General features: G+C 40.3%; 1 protein-coding gene across 1 annotated transcript in view; it reads left to right on the forward strand.

Annotated features, from left to right (window-relative positions):
- The first annotated feature begins 2729 nt into the window (after nucleotides 1-2729).
- The window catches only part of LOC147916919 (scavenger receptor cysteine-rich domain-containing group B protein-like), a 49212-nt gene continuing 30128 nt past the window's right edge, over nucleotides 2730-21813 (forward strand). The window contains 9 exon segments of the mRNA XM_087433020.1: nucleotides 2730-2940; nucleotides 4801-4863; nucleotides 12257-12295; nucleotides 12783-12848; nucleotides 13800-14124; nucleotides 19187-19260; nucleotides 20007-20321; nucleotides 20476-20547; nucleotides 21729-21797. Of these exon segments, the coding sequence (XP_087289146.1) occupies nucleotides 2730-2940; nucleotides 4801-4863; nucleotides 12257-12295; nucleotides 12783-12848; nucleotides 13800-14124; nucleotides 19187-19260; nucleotides 20007-20321; nucleotides 20476-20547; nucleotides 21729-21797 (1234 nt within the window).

A 21813-nucleotide genomic window follows, 5' to 3' on the forward strand; every position in this document is an offset into this window, starting at 1 on the left:
GTATTCTCAGCATATCATATACTCCAAATCCAGGTATATCAATCACTTGAATGGTGATGCCTAAGAGACTGCCTCAAAGCAAAAGTCCCATCTGGTCAGGTAGTGCTTTCCAGTTTCCTAAGCATATTCCAGCCATTATAACCCATTCCATCCCTACGCAACTCAGGCGGGGCTTTTGTTATGATCCTCATTTTACAAATAAGGAAACTGAGGTTCAGGGACAAGGTCAAGTCAAGGTCAAATACATCAACCAAAGTCACATGGCAAATATTCAGGCCTCTGGACTCTACATCCGGTGTTCTGTCTCCTCCACAAAACATGCTTACATTCTGGAAAGATTGCCCTGAATGTAGGCGAAATTTGCAAATGTTCAGAGTTGTCCTTGATGCTCTGCTAGCAGCCTCACCCTTCTCACCTACTTCAGGCCCCTTCAACACACTGTTGTGCCCCAAGCCCTGGCAAGCTCCCCAGATGCAGAGAAACCCCTAGCTGAGCTTCCCTGATTTATGTAAACCAGAGCCTCCAGACCCACCTTCCCCCACCATCAGAACTCACACTACCCTCCTTCCTTTTCCTTAAGCGCTCTTCCCTCTGGTGATGTTGAGAGAAAGTCAATGAATGTCAATTGGGGAAATGAGTAATTGACTACCTGAGTGAGAGAATGAATGTTAATGAAGTAACCAGTTCTGGTATTTCTCAAACGAATACCCCAATCAACACAGCCTGAGGTTGCCTGCCCAAAGAGACTCTCCTTGAAATCCTTTTATCTTAAAAAGTCACATAGAGTTTTACTCCCAATTATAATAAAACCATATTTATCTTCATATGAAAACAATGTTTTAAATACTCCACATCCAGTGACACTGGTCCCTTAAGAAGATGCACTGTTTAGGCTGCAGGTGTCTCCAACTCCAATCTCATGTTGAGAAGCAGAAAACCCAACCCTAGTTGAATGTTCTGGGCTATTCCTGAGTACAGAGTTTAGACTAAGATGTTTGTATTTCAACAAATATTGAAAATAGTCAAAAGATCTTTCCTTCCAAGCTCCTTTTTGTAATAACCACATATAAGACTAATTTCAGGCTGAACTTTTTCACGGGGGTCCTAGCAGTGGGATAACAGCTAACCTCTCCAACAAGTACAGGCATTCCAGAATTTTTATCATCTCTAATAGACTCAAGTTACATTCACCTTTCTTTTCTTTCTCATAGAAGATGAATACGAAACTTCAGGAAGTTTTGGTAAGAATCATGCTTTAAAATATCTCTAACAGATCATCCCCAAATGCCCTCAATCCTCTGATTGTATTTACCAGCCAAATCCATTGTGGGAGGGGGTTGGGAGAGAGGCAAAGACAAATAGTGAATTTAATCAAAAGGATTCAGCAAAAGAGAGAAAAACAAGCAGCTTCCCCACTTTAACCATACAGGAAACATTTGCTCCCAAAATTGTTCTGTTCTTGTTGCCCAAAAGTATTTTAGAAAATTATGGAGTGAGGATATGAATATGATTTAACAAATTATCATTCAAAGATGTAATTGAACTAAAATTGGACTAAAGAAAATCCTTACTTCAGACACCTCAATAACGCCTGAGAGTCTGGATAGACCTTGTGTGTAGCCTCTGGGCACTGTGCACCTCTCCATCGCTGTTTAGCAAATTCAGAAATGAATGGAGAAAAGTATATCCTTTCTCGTTAACCTGAGGCCTTCGACACCCCTCTTCCTTAGAAGTCCCTTTATGAGTACCAGAGGAAAACACTTCTATAGGCTCTTGACCCTTCACACAAATAATCCAGTTTAAAAGAACAATGTGTAAGAGACTCTGAGTTGCCCAAATACACTAGCAATTTCTCACTTGCCACTGACCATAAAGACCCTACAGAATACATTCCCCAAAACATTCCCTTAGCTCAATGTCTACTCAATGGGGCCTTCACATACATGCAACGCTCCCTGATAAATTTGGGTGGACCATTTTGCTTGGCTGTGACACTTCATTTCTTTCTCTCTGTTCTTAGACACTGAGATCCTAACACCATTTCCTGGTGGTAAGTCAAGGTTTTCTCCTTGTTTGATGTGATTTGATGGGTTATGTGCTTCTCAATGGTGGGTAGGTCTCCAACCTTATAAATACTACTAAAACAGAATGATTTCATATGGGGATCTCTATGCATTCATCTCACTCATAAACCTCTGCTTTTTTTCAATGCACTGAGGAAGGCTCTGCTCTCCTCCCCATCCTTTTTTGTCTGTTAACTCCTTCCTACTCTTCTTCCAAGCCTCGGGTCCATCATCACTTCTTACAAAAGATATCCTGGAACCCCAACCCCTATTGTGCCCTCTCAAAACATTATGAACATCTCCCCACTTGCTTCTTAGCACTTATGTAGTTGTAAATCTAAAGCTAATTTTGGATTAATGTGACTGCCTCCTCCAGTCTCCTCAAACTAGACTCTAAACACTGGCTGCAAAGACCAGGCCTGTTCTGTGAACCACAGCATCTGCAATGCTATCTATTGTGACCCAGCACGCGCTCAGTAAATATTTGTCGAATGGCTAAACAGGTAGGTTGATGCAGAATATGTTCCTTTTCATAACATGCAATATTTTGTATTTTTGAAAGTCTGGCCACAATTGCAACTAGTGAATGGATCGGGCAGATGTTCTGGACGTGTGGAAGTTTTCTACCATGGCCAGTGGGGCAGGGTGTGTGATGACAACTGGGACATGAACGAAGCTGACGTAGTGTGCCGGCAGCTGAACTGTGGGCGTGCCCTCTCAGCCCCTGTTGAGGCCCAATTTGGTGAAGGTGAAGGCAAGTTTCTGCTGGATGATGTGGACTGTACAGGAAGAGAGAGTTTTCTGGGAGAGTGTCCTCACGCCAACTGGTCTCTCCACAACTGCGGTCCTGGAGAAGATGCCAGTGTCATCTGCTCAGGTAATGGCCACTTCTCCCTCCAAGGATGCACATCTCATTATCTGGATGGTATCTCCACTAATACCGTTGGTAATACTTGCATCTATGTCATTGTAGACCATCTCTGACCACTTGTATGATCGAAAAGTAATGAGGCATTGGTAATTTGAGAGCTTCAACTTGAGCTCAGGAGTTTTCTAGCCACCAGATGTTGAAATGGATTTTATACAGAGAAAAATAGTGGAAGATGGTGGTAGTTCCATTACAAGAACTAGATTTCAAAATAACCAGTGAAAAGATAGCATAAGTCAACAGTGACATTAATCACTGAGGGCATTCTACCTTTCTTCAGGACACTATGGGGAACTAAGAGATAAAGTTTTTCCTACTGAAAGTTTGCCGTCTAATGCAAGTGAAGAAATGAGGAGTTTATAAATTAGAATAGCACTGAGTTTTGTCCTGTTGACTGAGTTCAGGCCACGTATTGTTCATCACAAATCTTTGACTGATCCGTAATTATCACTGTCACTCTAAACCAGGGTTTCTCAACCTCAGCACTATTGACATTTGGGGCCACAAATTTCTTTGTGGTGGGGACTGTCTTGTGCATTGTACGCTGTTTAGCAGTAACCCTGACCTCTACCCACTGAATGACCCCCCTAGCTGTGACAACCGAAACTATCTTCAGATGTTGTCAAATGTTCCTTATGGAGCAGGGGGAGGGGGTGGGGTGGTAAATTGCCCCCTATTGAGAGCCACTGGTCTAGATATACAAATGAATTTCCACCAAACACGTGACCAATATTCAACATACTACCAATGCTAAAGACATAAATGTGTGTGCCAGTGGGGAATAAAGGAAATAATTTAATGGGTCTAGAGCAGTGAACTAGGTCACTTGCTAAAAATTCCAATTGTATCCAACCAAAAAGACTGTATCTATATGACACTAATGAAATTAATGAGTTTTTGAAGTCAATTCAAACAGCTCAAATATTGGGGGGGGGGGGTATTGATTTTTCTTTTTTTGTTTGTTTTATTTCTCTTTTTTTCCCTTTGATTTGACTTTGTTTTGTTTTTATTGGGTTTTTGGTTTAGAATTCCATGAAAGCAGTGTATTCTGTAAAGCCACTGTGTTCCGCCTGTTTCGTATGTGTGTTTGCCTCCTATTTGGAGGTGTTACAGCAGCTGCAGGGTGGAAATAGCACAGCTGCAACCAGATGGAACATGTTATTAGACGCACTGTACTAACAAACATTTACACATTTGATGGTTAATTAAAGTCATCTGAACTAAGGCAGGGAGAAGCGACATTTTTGTTTCTGGGAGTCACATTCTTTCATTTTAAGACTCATTTTGCATTGAAGCATTTCTAGAAACAATGGACCTTTTCTAAAATGATCTTTTCTTTTCCCACATATTAACCAAGACTGTATTTAAAGCCTGCATTGGTTAAGTTCATGCTTTTGTTTTATCAACATGACATTTTTCATTCTATGAGCTACCTGGGTGGGTAATAGGTAAATCATAAAGGATAAAATGAAATAAATAGTGGAAAGGTTCACATTGCCATATTTTGACAATCATTGTTTGCCATTTCCACATTCCTGGGCCATTAAGATCATCCTACCCTTAAGCTAAAAATGCTGTTGGACCATTTTCTTCCTTCCACAAGAGTTAGCTTTATTCTCATTTCAATCATGACAGTTTTAAGTTATTCTCTAGTATTGATATTTTCATTTTTGCAATGGAATTCCAATGGAATAGGAAAAGTGTTATTCCTACCACCATATTAAGGAAAAATCTTGGTAAATTCTTTGTATAACTTACGCAACTGCTCATATGGCTGGTGAAGGAAATGGATACTTTTACATCCCAAAGCCACTGAATTCTCAACTCCTCTCTCTACAGAGAATGCTGAGGGATCACTGCCAATGCCCCAAGGTAAGAAGTATTTTCATGTAGAATTTGCAGTATTAGTCCTTATTTGGTGCAAATTTTCCTTTTGGTTTAAAACCATAAGTTTTTTTGTTGGAATTGCTGAGTCGTATTTGGAGGGGAGAACATATTATGTATTTTGTACGTGAACTATCAATTTATTGGTGTGCTAGGAAACTGAAAAGTAATGCAATTAGTAAACCCAATGATAATATGTTCAAGACAAGCATGTGTACTAGCACAGGTGAGCTCTGGGGTAAGGGAAAGGCAATGGGTTTGGCAACAGAAGGTCTGAGTTTAAGTTCCATCTCTGCCGTTTATTTAGTGTGTCCTTTGGCAAGCCACTTACTCTCTTTTTCAAAAAGAGGATAAAAACACCTACTTCACTGTGCTCCGTTTGGGTTAAATGAGATCATGTACGTGGAATGAGAAGAGCCAAATTTATTGAGTGTTAATCATATTCCAGACAGTGTTCTAAGACCTTTACCTGCAGAGTTATTAGTTATTTAATTTTCTAACTCAGGGGTCAGCAAATCTTTTCTGTAAAGGGTCAGATAGTAAATATTTTAGGCTTTGTGGAACAAATGATCACCGTTGCACTTACTCAGCTCTGCTCTTGTAGCATGAAAGCAACCACAGACAATTTGTAAACTGATGGGTGTGCCTGTGTTCCAATTAAATTTTATTTACAAAAACAGGCACTAGGCTGGATTTGAACCACAGGCTTTAGTTTCCTGACCCTTGCTCTAAAGAATTAATTAATTCTAGTCACTTTGCAGGCATGATTATTTACTTTTCACAACAACCTATGAGGTGGGTACTATTATAATTCCCATTTTACTGATGATGAAACACAGCTGTAGAAAAGTTAATCAACTGGCCCAAGGTCATGAAGTTAGCAAGGAGCACAGTTGCTAGTCTGTTAGATATTACGATATCTTGCTTGGCTTTTATGGAGAGCCAGTGTTAAAAAATGGACATAATATTCTCATTCAGTTAGTTTCAGACCAGAAGTTTTTAAGAGTCATCCCTATTCCTCCCTTTCCCTCACTCTGCACAACTAATGCACCAGTAAATACTGTGGCTTTAGTTCCAAAATTTATACTCAGCCCATTAGCATCTCCCAACTCCACTGTTACTGCTATCACCCAAAACCCCATCACCTTTCATCCTGATTATGGCAACATTTTTCTGAGTAGTCTTCTTTCTCCTTTCTTTCGTCCTCCAACACACACATAATCCATTCTTGTTTCAGAAACTAGAACAGCTTAGAAAATCATAAATCGAACCATTCCCCTTTACTGAAAACCCTCCAAAGACTGCCTATTGTATTTGGAATAATATCCAAATCTTTTAGTGTGACCAATAAGACCCCACATGATCTAATCCTCATCTATGTTTCTGACCACTGAGAAAACACCTCATCTTGCACCATGCTCCCACTGGTTTTTTTCCAACCCTTGGAACTGACAAAGTAATTCCCATTTTAGGGCCTTTGTACTGGCTCTTCCCTCTGTCTGAAATGTTCTTCTCCCAGATTTTTCCTCAGCTGACTCCTTGTAATCAGGTCTCAGCTAAAACGTCACTTTTCCAGGGAGGATCCCCTTGAATATACCATCCAAAATAGACTCCCTCTCAGTCACGTTCTATTTTATCAAACTGTTATCTCTTCATAGTACTTCCACCATCTGAGATGATCTGTATATTTTTCTTTTGTTCATCTGCTCATCTTGTGTCCTCCTCACCCCACTCCTCAGAATGTAAGTTTTGTAAGAGCAGGAACTTTGGCAATCTTGTCTATCAGAGCCAAGGACAGTTCCTGGTACACAATCGGTTCTAAATAAATACTTGTTGAGTGAAAAAAAATAGACATGTGCTAGCATTCTGCCTCTCCTGTAAAATTGCTGTTGAAGACAATGTATTAGTCATTAAAATGCTCAGTGGTCCATCAAACAAAGGCAATAACTTCCTTTGGGAAGATACCACTTATCAGACAATGAGAATTCCATTATGCACCTTGACTTCCATGTCCCTTCAAATTCTAGGAAGGTCAAAATTTAATTGAATGATCAGTTCTAATAATTATCTAAGGGTGTTATTGGTTGGTTGGTTGTTTTTCTACTTATTTCCCTTTCATCCATATAGTCATTAATCATATATTTCTATTTTTCTGGTCTTGCTATGCAGATATGTATATTTTACTGTCAGTCATTCAAAATCTATAGCAGAGAAAAAATATATATAAAAAAGATTAGTAGAAATGTTCACTGAGGGTCCAGGAGGAATGTGTGATGGCCGCTGGGCCCTGAGGGGGGCATGAACCAAGAAAGCAGCTCAGACGTGGACATGCCATGGTCATCCAGCTTTGGTTCCAGTGGTGACTGGCTTGCTCTCAGTGTGTGGTCATTCTGAAGAGCTAGTATCACGTTAAATTTATTACTTCTAGAGTCTCTTCAAAACAATCTAATCAGCAAACACTTCTGAGAGCCTATTGTGTCCCTGGGACTGTATTTCACCAGGGGTTCACTATATTTTCCATGAATATGAATATTTTTGACCTGTCACATTAAAGATTTATTGAAAATCAATAAGTAGGTAAGGTAAAATTTATTCAATTTAATTGAATAAAAAATATTTCCCTATATTTGTACCAATAGGTGATGGAAATTCAGCAACCATATTATCAGGTAAGAGAACATTTTTGTGCTGTTTTCCCCTGGGACATTTCTGATTACCCATCCAAATACAGGAGAGAAATAAATGAAAGAGCAGCTGTTGAGTTATTTTCCTGAGGACTCATTATAACCTGTTGGTCCAAGAGATTCACTAACTTCTAAAAAAAAAGAATGAGATAACAATGCCATTATTTTGAAAAACTACTGGAAATCGTTTTGAACATAGCAGTTTTATAATTGCTTTTAAGCTTCATTTTATAATTGTTTTTAAGCTTCATTTCTGCTCTGAGAGTATCTGATATCAATTTTTATAACTGATATGTTTCAGATTTGCTTTGGAGGAAGCATCATTTGGTCACATGTAATATTTGCTTGTTGTGCCAGTTTCCTATTGTTGCTGTAACAAATTCCATAAACTTAGTGGCTTAAACGGCACAAATTTATCTTCTTGCAGCTCTAGAGGTCAGAAGTCCAAAATGGGTCTCACTGAGCCAAAATCAAGGTGTCAGCCAGGCTATGCTCATTCTGGAGGCTCTAGAGGAGGATCCGTTTCCTTGCCTTTTCCAACTTCTAGAGGTCTCCTGCATTCCTTGGTTCATGGCCTCATTCCTCTATCTTCAAAGCTAACAGCGTAGCGTCTCCAAATTTCCCTTTGACTGTGTTCTTCTGCCTTCCACGTCTACTTTTAAGAGTGCTTGTGATTACATTGGGTCCACCTGGATAATCCAGGATACTGTCCCTGACTTAAGGCAGCTGATTAGCAAACTTAATTCCATCTGCAGCCTTCATTCCCTTTTGCCATGTAACCTAACATATTTACAGGTTCCAGGGATTAGGACATGGATGTCTTTGAGGGGCCAGTATTCTGCCTCCCACACTTATTTATTAAATACAATTCTGTGGTTGCTACTGCTCAGTGGCACAGAAGTGGACACATCACTCAGAACGTACATTGAAATATGGTGACCCAAACAGCAAGGGGAGAAAAGAAAGGTGTGATAGGAGAGGGGTAACATCTACCCAAGTCAAGACAGAGATAAGCAATGGTTGTCTGCCCACTGTCATTTCTTCTGTTGGTGTTCCTTAAGGATATTGTAAGTAATTCTCATGGTCTGATACAGCGTGGAGTCAGGTCTGGATCCAGGAGAAAATGTGGGAGACTTTGGATCTGTGGAGAGGTTTCATGTTAGGGCAATACCTACGACACAGACATGTTCGTAATAAAACAGGCTGAGGAATGAAATAAGCAGAAGAAGTGAATAAAAGTATCAGGGGGTCCTGATGGTCCAGACCACCAAGCCAACTCTTAGGGAGACTATTAAGACCCAAAACACATAATTCTTGTCACCAAACACCAAATACCTACACTTGGATATTAAGTCTGGGAGAGAGAGGATGGGGATGGTTGAGTCCAACAGGACTGAGGACAAGTGGTGATTTCGCACTTCCATCACTTACACAGTGGTCCCTTCAGAGCTGAGGCAAAACTACATCTTATGAAATCATAGGAAGCCCCTGGCTGGTCACACCTCTCTCAAGTCATTGTTAGCAGTTACTTACTGTTAACAAGTTTTCCTTATGACAGTTCTGCCTGCTGCTGTCTCAACTCAACTCTCTCCTATAACTGTGACGGGTTCAACATCATCAGGTAGGACCCCTCCCCACCCACCCCCATCACCATTACCGGATTTATTGTAGCTCCTAAATCGCACTGTCATGGGAGTGGTTCTGCCACCTCTCTAGAAATCTCTAATGTTCCATTTGAGATTGAATTATTTGAGAAGAAAGGGGCAAGAGAACCCTGAGATGGTCTAGATTGCACACTGTCCAGCCTCACTCTATTTGATTGTCTATAATTTTGGTGTTAAAGAACATCATAACACAAGGCTCCTCATGTCACATGTTTTCACAAAGGTAAACAGTAAGAAGAAAAGAAGTAGGGGTGTGTATGTGTCTCTATGTGTGGTGTGTTAGAGAAATAGAGAGAGATTACTAAAAGGGTCACCTCATATCTTTTGAATTTAAGAAATAAACTAGAGCATCTGGCCTAATGTCTGGGAAGTGTCCAACCCGGAGAGACTTCATTATTTTCCTATACCAATGGGTCACACAGAAATGGGACACCTTTACAGGCCATTTCATTTTATCATCATGCTAGTTGATGCCATCTCCACTCCTCTGTCATCTGAAACGGCTGACATTTCAATTATACCATCATATAATTCATATTCTGACAATGCTGATGATAATCTTTAGTAAGCCCTTGTACCTGCACTGTCCATGTGGCTACCAAGTACTTGAAATGTGACTCAGCTGAACTGAGCCCTGCTGTACGTGTCAAAAACACACTGGATCTTTCAAAGACCTGGTACAATGAAAAGAATGTAAAATTGCTCTCATTAACATTTTTCATATTGATTACATGCTGAAATGATAATATTCTGGATATATTTTATTAGATAAGATATATTATTGAAATTACTTTTACCTGTTTCTTTTTACCTTTTGAAATGTGGCTACCAGAAAATTTAAAATTACATATGTGATTCACACTTTGTTTTTATTGGACAGCATTGCCTTATGCCGTGTCAATCCCTATGCTGACTGCCTTATGAGGACTTTATCTAATCCTCCCAACAGCCGGATGAGGGAGCTTCTATAATCCCCATTTTCTAAATGGGTACACTCATGCTCAAATAGGTTAAATATTGTCCCCAAAGTTGATGGAATGATAACACAAACAATCCGACTTCAGACCCCTAGAGTTTAATCTCTGGACTATTTTAACTCTCTAAACCACATTAAAATCCTATAAACTACTAAAGAGACAGATCAGGCATGTTGCCTATTGGGACACCATGAGGACCCATTTGAGACGAGGGAAACTAAGAATAAAAAGACGGGCTAATCTCTGAGTCAGGCTTGCGTTTATTTTCTTACTCTTGCACTTACTTCTCCCAAACCCATGTCTGTTGCCTATAGGATACCCACTAAGACTCCAGCCTCAGCCCCCGAGAACGCCTTGTCTAGTCCTCCCCATCCCAAGCTGGCGGAGTGGTTCCCTCGTCTAGATTCCCACAGCTCTTCATCTGTCTTCACTGTTTGCTCTTATTCCTTTCCTGTACAGTTGTGTGTGTATCCACTTGTTTCTCCAGTGAAATCATCAGCTTCTGAGAGCAGAATCCATATTGTTATCATCTTTGATATCGTCCCCAAACACACACACGCACACACACACAGGCACACACACACAGTCTCGAGAACATTGTCTGCTGTCTGGTGGGCATTCAATGCTCATTAAATAAGTAAATGCTTGAATAAATGTATACCACTCAGCTGATCCCAGTTTGCATTTTTGTGTCCACTTCCAAATGTTAACAAGAGAGTGAATACATTAAATTCTTAGATCTCATGTCTAAGTGACGAAGGATACTTTGGAAACCTGAGTGGCATATCCCATTTACTTGAGAGTACAATGCTCAGAGCCAACTGCTGGACTCCAGGGTTTGAAGCCACTCTCTTCTCCTGGCTGTTTGACCCTCACTAGGCTTTTTTACCTCTTTGTGCTTCAGTTTCCTTATCTGAAAAATGGGGATAATAACTGTGTATTTCAAGGAACTGTTGCGAGGATTAAATAGGTGAGTTAACGGAAAGCAGGCGACAGGCCGGTGCACAGTCATGTAAAGCGAATGTAGAGTTCTTCTGTGCCTTGAAGTGTGTCCTGTGGAATAGTGCTGTTCAAAGAAGAGGGATTCAGCTCCCTGATTGATAAGCTGAGTGGAGAGGGTACAGCACTTCTGCTCTTCGCTAATAGCCATGGCCATTTTGTCACAATTACTTCCTCCAACACCTGGCAATCACCATCTTGCTTTCTATCTCTATGGCTTTACCTCTTCTGGATATTTCATATACATGGAGTCATATAGTATGTGGCCTTTTGTGCCTGGCAAGATGTTTTCAAGACTTCTGATTGCTTTTAAAATTCTCTATGTTGAATGAGCTTGTATAAAGCTGATTGAATTATTTTCCTGGAAACGTAAAGCAGAAGAAAATAGTCTCTCTCTTTCCATTCAGTATTAAATAACAGGAGTCATTTTCCTTGTATTGTTGTTTTCCAAACAGCTGTCTCAACTTCCACCATCCCAGAAGACATTAACCACCCAACCATATTGTCAGGTAGGTCAATGGGCTATGAGTTAAAACAACCGTAAAATGAGTGTGTTACATTGCATATGCCACTTCCAGTATTTTAAGCCCATAGGAAGGATGAGTTGAAGCTCAGGGCTAGGGAAAATTCACTTCCAATGGAGTTAGAGACAATATGATGCCCAATGTTACCTTCAGCACCAGATTTTAAGCTCCATGAGGACTAAGGCTTAACCCACCTTGCTCATCACTGTATCCTTATCACAGTCCTTGGCACATTGTAGGCACCTAATAAAAGTTTATTGAATCAATAAATGAATGTGTAAGCGGTGCATATGTGGACAGGCTGTTTGACCCCTCTTGGGGTAACTTTTGTCTTGGCTAAGAACAATCCTCCTAGACAGTGCAGAGGGTATAGTGAAGGCAAAACCCTCTGCTCAAGAGACACAAGCGTCACTCTGGAAAACACCAGTAGCCCCTATTTGTACTAATATCCCTCCTCAGAAAGAGGTATTAGTATTTCACATGTGAGCAAACTAATGAAGCCAAATCCTTCTAACAAATATTTTATTTTTCAGTCTCAGCAGATAATGAAAAGTTACCAACTATTACATCAGGTAAAGCAATGATTCCATCACGAGTCCTATAGGTATACAGCCTTACTATCCAGATGGGAGGCATAAGCAGATGGATCATGTCACTAGGTTATATGATATCCTCCGTGGGATCATCCAAGGTAATCAGCATCCTTATGAGTACAACGATTTTTAAAACTTTTGCCCAATTCTTTAATGACTTATTGTACTACTCCTGAGCACGCTTATGAAGAACCTAGAGATGATGTAGGGTTAAGAGGAAATGAGGCATTTGGGGGCAGCAGAATCACACTTAGGAGCTTTCTATCAGCAACATGAACTTGCCTCCAACCTCATTAGAAACAGAGTCATTCTTTATGAGCTTGTGGCCAGTCCAGATATTTTGGTAATGTGTGGCATAGCTGGTGGCTCTTTACCAGCTGCTAGTTGAGTCCTTTTCTGCTGTGTCTTTGTGTCTGTCTAAGGAAGAGAAGTTTCAGTCCTAATCACCATTTCCTTGTTGTTCTAGTTCTCCCTGTGGTCAACTCACCATCTTCGAGTCACAGAGCCATTGTTCCTTGGTCCAGTCCATCAGGTCAGCAACCTTCTCGCGAACCCCAGGGAGCTTTGTCACAACTGGGGAAGGAGCCCAGGCAGCTGCACAGTTGGAGGCCTCGGAGCTGCACAGGGAAAGGCCATAGTGAGAGAAAGAAGGGTCACGGCCTCGGGGACCGGGGCCGATGAGCTGGGCCTCCCAGACGGCTTTGGGACCTGATCATCCTCGCTTTCCTGCTCTTCCAGAGAAACATTTTAAAGTTTAGAAAATACAGAGAATAAGAAAGCAAATAACCATGTCCCCTTTACCTAGACATGACTGATGCTTACATTTTGTTATATTCATTTTCCAGGCGTATGGAGAAATAAAACATTGTAGATAAACTTGAACTTCCCAAAATCCCCCAATCCCAGCCTCTGTTCTCTCCTTCTTCCTCAGAGACAAACATTCTCTTGAATTTTGTGAATATCTTTATTGTTCATTTTTAATATTTTTATAAATTTGAATTATGTGATCTCTATACATGTTATATTGCTCTTCCACACAAATTATATTAGTCCCTATATATCATTCAACCTTTTATTCTTTACTCAATGTTATGTTTTTAAGATTCATCCACATTGATATAAATGTATATAAATAAATATATACATTTAACTGCTTTTAACTGCTGTAGTGTTACATTTTTTGAATAAGCCATTTGATTTATGCATTTCTCCACTGATGGAAATACATCTTCTTAGTTTTTAATGTCTGCTCTGCTGATGTCAAGTCCTAAAGCACCAATGCATGAGAAATACAGATTCTGCTTTGTTGAATGGCTAACAAGGAGCATATCACACAGTGGTGTAATTATTTAGCAGTTTTTTTCCTAGAATGCTCTTATACATGTGGGGCAATCAAAAGATTCCCCTCAATTTGTAAGCCAGGCAAATAGGGTGAGTTCAATAGGTAAGTGTCAAAAACTTATATTTATCTTTGTTTCCACAGAGCACTGGCCCACACTGAGGCTGGTAAATGGCACTGGAAGATGCTCTGGACGGGTGGAAGTTTTCTACCAGGGCGCCTGGGGGTCAGTGTGTGATGATGGCTGGGATCTGAAGGAGGCGCACGTCGTGTGCAGGCAGCTTGGGTGTGGCCTGGCAGTGTCTGCCCCCCTGGGCGCCCACTTTGGCCCAGGCTTTGGGAAGATCCTCCTGGACAATGTGCACTGCAGTGGTGAGGAGAGCCACTTGGCCCTGTGTGCCCATGACACCTGGTTCAGTCACAACTGTGGTCACGAGGAGGATGCCGGGGTCATCTGCTCGGGTGAGGGGTCTTTTTCGTTCTTAATGACTCATAGACAGAATGGGTTATTAGAGAAAATGAGAAATGAGCCAGTGGCCTCTTCCTATGAGGGCTGATGTTTTCCTCTCTCCTTACTAACAGGTTCTCGAATGGCAAGCCCCTTCCCTCCAGGTAAGTCTGATTTGGACTACTTCTATGTCATTCTACTTACTTTTAGTTCAGTCTGGCTAATCTTTATTCTGTGTGATGGAAATGGAATGAAAATGACCCTGTTAAATCAGGTTTTAAGCAGTTTACAGAGGCTGGTTTGATTGGTCTGTGTCGCTTGAAGCCTAAAAGGTTTTCCCAGTCTGTAGTTCAACCTGCCAAAACAGATGGAACTCAGAATACAGGTAAGCAGTGCTGACTTTGCTCTCATGAGCTCATGCTCTCCTTCCCCAGAAAACCTGCTAATCCCAGCCTGAATGGCCCCTCTTCTGGGCAGCTGCCCCAGGGTAGATCCCAGACACCATTTAGGGTGTGGATTGGCAGAAAGCTCAACACTGAAGAGCGACATCAGCAAAGAGGGAGTTTGGGAATTAGCTAACTACTCAGTCACTGGGTGCAGAAATCTTCCCAAATCAGAACTAAATTACCAGGCAGCTGCAAGCAAGATGGGACTCTTCTGGGACCACTGAAGGACTGTAATTAATAGTCAATGACTTCAGGATATAGTTTTCTATGACTACACCCTTCAGTCATCATAAATCACTTATTTGAGAGAAAATTGCCATTCACTTTGCAGAGTGATTATATCAGAAAATCATCCCTCTGGACTCTGTGAGGCCTGATCATTTCTAACCGGCAAAGACATGACAGCAGTTGAAAATTTATACTTATTTTAGAGTACGTCTGCCACTAGGCAAAATGATGGGGCATTTCAATCATTTTTTTTATCCTAAAGCAGTAGTTTTTGAACTTTACTACACATCATAATTACCCAGAAGGCTTACTAAAACACAGATTGCGGGCTACACCCCCAGAGTTTCTGATTGAGTAGGTCTAGGGTAGGGGGTGAGAATTTGTATTTCCAAAAATCCAGAATGCTTATGCTGCTGGTCTGGGGGCCACACTTTGAGAACCACTGTCTTAAAAAAATACAAAGAAGGAATCTTTCTTATCCTAATAAATAGAAGCAGAATTATCATCATCTTCATCATTATCATCCTCTTCATTGCCATCATTGTCATTATCTTCATTATCATCATCATCTCTGTCATCATCATTGTCATCATCGTCATCATCACCACCATCATCATCGCTGTTATCATCATCATCATCATCAATGCCATCATTATCAGCATTATTGTTACCAAGACCACTACCATCACCATTATCAGCAAAAACTAGTCAATCTAGTAAGTTGAACTTTGTATTTGTGAATCACTTCTCTGGATGTTTTAGTCTACGTGTTTTTATGTTGTGTGTATACAAAGCTTAACATCCAAACAGGAATCGTTAAGTAAATTATTAAGCTATCTGAAAACATCTGGATATCTAGTATTATGTAAACAAACAGGTCTTTGTGGATGAATAATTTTCCATTTATAGCTAGGAACCTCCTCTTCATCTGACAGCCACTATCCTGATACAAATGCTCATTCACCTCTTCCTGCCTGGATGAACACAGACTTCTCCTAACTGGTTACCCTGCCTAGGCTCCCAACATTCTAGTCCATTGTTTATGTGCAGTCAAAGTTACCTTTTTACTAAAAATCAGGATTATTGAGATATAATTTACCTATAGTAAAAATCACTATGTAGTTCAAAGAATTTTGGTAAATGGTTACATTTGTATAACCGTTACCAAGAAACTAGAACAAGAAATTATCAAGAAACAGAACTTCCATTAACTTAAAGAGTTCCCTTGTGCCCCTTTGTGGTCAATCCCCTCTCCTGACCCCCAAATTCTGGCAAACCAATACAATTTCTATCCCTATAAGTTTGCCTTTTCCAGAATATTATGTAATGGAGTCAGACAATATGTAGCATTTTGTGTTGGGTTTCTTTATTTAGCGTAGTACGTTTGAGATTCATCTACGTAGTTCCATGTATCAGACATTCATTATTCTTTATTATTGAGATTATTTCACTGTATGGATGTACAAAAACTTGTTTATTCATTTACCACTTGACGGATATTGCGTTTATTTCCAATTTTTTACTATTATTAATTAAGCTGCTAAAAATATTCACATACAGGTTGCAAACTATTTACCAAAGTGGCTGTACCATTTTACATTCCCACCAGCAACATTTGAGAGTTACAGCTGCTCCACATCCTTGTCAGCACTTTGGATTTTCTATTTTTTATTTGGTCAAAATAGTCTCTCTACTATAATGAGATAGTGATATCTCTTTATGGTTTTAATTTGCCTCTCCCTAGTGTCTAATGATACTGAGCACATTTTCATGTGCTTATTTGCATCTCTTCTTTGGTGAAGTGTCTGTTCAAATCTTTTAAACTTTTAAAACTGAGTTTTTTGTCTTATTGTATTGTAAGACAGGTCTTTATATATTCTGGATACAAGTATTTACTCAGATATGTGTTTTGCAAATATTTTCTCTCAGTCTATGACTTATCTTTCCATTTTCTTAACTGTGTTTTTTGAAGAGCAGAATTTTTTAACTTTAATGAAGCCCAATTTACCAAGATATTTTTCCTTAATGAATTGTGCTTTTGTGTTTTAGCTAAGAAATCTTCACTTAAGCAAAGATCTCACAGATTTTCTCCTGCTTTCTTCTAGAAGTTTCATAGTTTTAGATTTTTCATTTAGCTCTATGATCCATTTCTGTTGATTTTTTAATATGGTTAAGGTATGGTTCAAATGATATTTTTTTTTCATTTAGATATTTAATCATTCCAACACCATTTGTTGGAAAGACTCTCCTAACTCCATTGAAATACCTTGACACTTTGGTCAAAAATAAAACAACCATTAACACATGTGTCTGTCTTTAAACTCCCCCTCTTGTTCCACTGATCTATGTGATGTCATATTATTCGCATGCCCATCACTGTGTCTTGATTGCCGTAGCTTTAGAGTAAGTCTTGAAATCAGGCAGTGTGAGTGCTCCAACTTTGTTCTTTTTTCTTCTTTTCCAAAATTTTTTTGGCTAACCTAGGTTGTTTGCATTTAGTATAAAATTTTAGGATCAACCTATCAATTTCTACAAAAAAAGAAAAATCTGCTGGGATGTTTAATTTGGATTGTGTTGAATCAATGTATAAATTTAGGGAAAATTGACATCCTAATAATATTGAGTTTTCTGATCCATCAATACAGTGTATCTCTTAATTTATCTAGGTCTGTAATTTATCCCATCAATATTTTGCATTTTTTCCATGTACAAATTTTGCACATATTTATCAGACTTATCCATAAGAATTTCATGGTTTGTGATGCTATTGTAAAAGATATTTTTAAATTTTTCTATTTCAATATTTATTTTTGTGGCTAGTGAGTTAATTTTGAAGTATTTATTGAATTGGGGATATGATGATAATTTTTTAAATTTATTCACTTCTTAGTTTATAAACTTCTTTCCTATTCATTATCAGATCTGATTTTAGAGATCAGTAAACTGATGTTCAGTTGTAATATGTGGTAGAATAAGAATTAGATCCCAGATTGGAACAGTCATGTCTTTAGGCTGGAGATTCACTAAGCCCTTTAGAACTGGCTTCTTATATTTCACCAAGAGATACTAGACATTGGTTTGGAGTGCCAGATAGCTTTCTCCTTACTCAGCTTTAGTTTTGTTTCTTTGAGGTGCTTTTCATCACTAATTGATGTTTTCTTTTCACTGTAGTTGCTGAAATAACAATTGCACTCATCACCTCTGGGGAAGAGCAAACACCAATGGGTACACAAAAAGCAACTTTTTTGAGTTTACATTAAACCGTTATATCCTATATATTTATTCAAGTTTATAAGTTACTTGATATTTCTAGAAATAAAAAGAAAAATGAAAATTTAATAACAAACATTGCTAGGACTCTCTAGGCCCTGCCAGGATCCTTGAGGTAGTTAAATAAAGATGTTTCTGAGAATATGCTTCCAGAACCACTAGTTCAACGAGAGGTTAAGATGCATTGCACACGCACACACACAGCTTCTATGGTCCTACGAATTTAGGAAGTGTTGCATTAAAGAAATTAAACAGATTTCTTTACTACAGCATTCCTAGGAGCCTTTAAAATACAATTAACCCTGTAAAACACGCCCCCTGGAAGTCATAGGATGCTATGCTTATGAAATACACTTGACCCAAATCCCCTTTTCTTCATGTACCATCTCTTAGGAAATTTTCTGCATAATATGAGTAAGGAAAATGTGAAATCAGGGTATTTTGGATTAATACATATGCTATCACAATATTCTAATCAAATTAAAATTCATATTACCTCATCTCCCTGAATATCTAAATTCAACATTGCTTTCTCCCAGTACCTATGCTGCCTTAAACTAGCTGCCCCTTCCTCCTTCATCCGTTGAAGTGCTACCACGGCTAGAATGCTCCATGTCTCCAGGGGGCTTCCCCGGGGTCTCTACAAGAAGACATATCCTCTCTATTCACATCTTTTCTGTTGACATTCCTCACAATCCACCTCACATTGCAGTTACTTGTACACCTATTCTAGCTTTTGCCTGAGTCATAAGCCTTTTAAATGCAGGCACTCTGTCTCACTTTCTTTGCACTGAATAAATATTTGTTAGTGAATGATGGCACCCAGCATTATTAATTTTAGAGGCTGCTTTTATTTCCTTTAGGTGTCCTTAAGCATGATGTTCTTAAGTTCATCTTCTACTTTTTAAAGATTTATTTCTACTGAGCCAAGGATTCAAGGATAAGTTTACCATGAACATATAAAAGATGAATAAAAAGCTAGACGATCGTGTTTGATGGTGATGATGGAGGCTTACTCCATGAATCAAAAGGAAACAAAAAGCTTCGGAAGGGTCTCATAGAGCCCTTCTAGCCGTGTGTCTACTTTATTCTTTCCACCCTACTGACTGGTGGTGACCTGGCTGTGTTGTTCCTTCTAGCTGAGGCTTCTCAGAGCCTTCGCTGACCACAGCCCCAGAGGTCTTGACGCCTCCGCCCTCAGGTGCTGGAAGCAGTTCCTGAGAAATTAAGAGCTAATGGATAGCTTGGAGAGAGGCATTCCTCCAAGTTGGAGGGAAAACACAGGCAGAGCTAAAGGGGGAGATAGCCCACTTATGAGCTATAGATTTAGAGCAATTTTCTTCACCTTTCTGAATCTCAATTTCTCATCTGTAAAATGGAAAACCATTCCCTACCACATGGGATTGTTGTAAATATTAAGAGAGAAACATTTAAGTTAGTGGCTCTCTGAGGCTTTGGCACCTAACTCACAAACAACAAATGTTAATTCCTGTCCTAGGTTTCTTTTACATAGTAAAGTCATAAGGAAAGATTTATGGGGCCACAGGGACCAAGTTGCTCTAAGACTAATGTAGTCTGGATGACAAGGAGTCTATTTGGCTATGATCTGCCTATGGATAGTCTAGTTTCCTATTTCATTGGATATATTGACATCTCATATTTCTATCCCTGTCCGTGGCAAGAGAATAACATAGGGATAAAATGGTCTTGTTAGGAGAACTTAGGAATTCTGGAAATTTTGGAAATAGAGCTTCATCTTTTGGAAGTCTCATTGAAGGGATTTAAAGTTGAAGATTATTCTGGCTGTTCTTAATGTGTGGGTGCATGAGGACTGTGTGATCTTGCATGTTGGGGTAAAATGGGAATATGACCACCTAAGGATTTAAAAGGATAAAGGAAACCTTCCAGAGATGAGAGGGCCAGCCCCCAATTGTCTCTCTTCCTTGTGTCTCCGGGGAGCCTGGATGGCCATGAGGCTGGTGAATGGCACAGGGAGGTGCTCAGGCCGCGTGGAGGTTCTTGTCCTGGGCACGTGGGGGACCGTGTGTGATGACCTCTGGGACCTGGCCGAGGCCACCATTGTGTGCCACCAGCTGCAGTGTGGCCAGGCCGTGGCAGCCCCCACAGGGGCCCACTTTGGGGCAGGCTCAGGGAAGATAGTGCTGGACGATGTGCAGTGTGTGGGCAGCGAGAGCCACCTAGGGCAGTGTGTGCACGGGGGCGAGGCCGGGCACAACTGTGGGCACCTGGAGGATGCCGGCGTCATCTGCACAGGTTAGGAACTGTCACCTCCCAGAATGTTGCTGCTTTCATGCCCTTTCAGGCATTTTCAGCCTGCGTTCACACCAATCATTAAGCAATTTATTGAATAAGCCCTGTATTATAAGCCTTATTGTAATAAGCCATGCTGATGTCTTTCGACCCTCAGGTGGTGACAGTCCACCAGCACTTGCCCCCACCCCAGGGTCGGAGGCTGCTTCCTCACTGTACACACTCACAGGTAGGTCATTTTTGCTTGCTACATTTGCTTTCAGTTCTTTTCACCATCTAGAAGACACTGTCTCAATCTATACTGCAGTAGAGATAGGGATAACAGAGCTACCCAGTTCCTCTTTACTGTGCAAGGACTGTAGATAAGAATAAAAGGGGCAGGACGTTTTTCAAAATGGGATGCTTATCCATCACCTGAAATTCTTGAAGGGTCCTTTCCCTGTATGTCAGTGGTTATTGCTGGGAGATCCAAATTGTATCCCACTGATTCAGGAGTTCAATCTATTGTTATTTAATCAATTTGAAAAGGGTCCAAAGAGGTTAAAAGTCTTATAAAAGCAGATGATGCCCCAGAATATTTGTACACCTGTCAGATGCTGGCAGCAGGACCAGCTCCCTCAAATTGATGTCGTAGAGTGCACAAGCATGGGGAAGGCAGCAGAGCTCCTAGTGCTGAGGCACCCAGAGTGGGCGTCATTCCTCCTGCATCCGAGCTGTGCTGAGTCTCCATCTCCTTCAGCAGCAGCCTCTGGGTTGTTATTGAAGACTGAGGCCAGCTCTATCAGCACCAACTGAAAAATGAAATCACAAATCAGTTCTCCACACTCAAAATCCAGTTTGCTGGGTTAATTGCTATTTGACATTTTAAACACTGATTTGGGCCAACTGACTCCATAATGATATGGCAGTAAGATCGTTTGGATTGATGTTTTATGAGGCAAAATGAGAAACAAGAGCTGCTCAAAGGTGCTGCATATGTCTCGTATTGGTTAGATAAACACACAGTCTAGACTAATCTGCCAAACACCTAGGGAGAGCCTGAAAAGTCCATGCGTTGATATGCACACAGTCTCCACGATTGCACAGAGTTGGTTGTTTCCCAAATGAGAAAGAACAGAAATGGCAGCAGAGAGATCCCAAAATGGACTTGTGGGCATTCAGAGAGCTCTAATGTACAGACCTCGGGGAATATTCTCAAACCTCATCTTAGGGACTGGATAACTAAGCTTAAAGACCAGGCAAAGTGAGGTCTTCCCTGCCTGAAACTTTGTGGGGGAAACCAATGGAAGACACGATGTCATATCTGAGTCTAACTTTTCAGAATATTCTCCTGGCAAACATTATCTTTTCCTACCTGGAGATAAGAGGCTCCTGGTCACAAGTGATGTCCCTGTTTCTACCTGTTTACAGGAGATGGACTGTCAGCTACCATACCCACAACAGACTCTCTCAGCCTTCACTCCACACTCACGCCAGCAGGTAATGCCTCTTCCTT

Source organism: Ceratotherium simum, chromosome 6, assembly GCF_057802395.1.
Source record: "Ceratotherium simum simum isolate JZ-2026a chromosome 6, ASM5780239v1, whole genome shotgun sequence".
In the NCBI taxonomy this organism is placed as follows: Eukaryota; Metazoa; Chordata; class Mammalia; order Perissodactyla; family Rhinocerotidae; genus Ceratotherium; species Ceratotherium simum.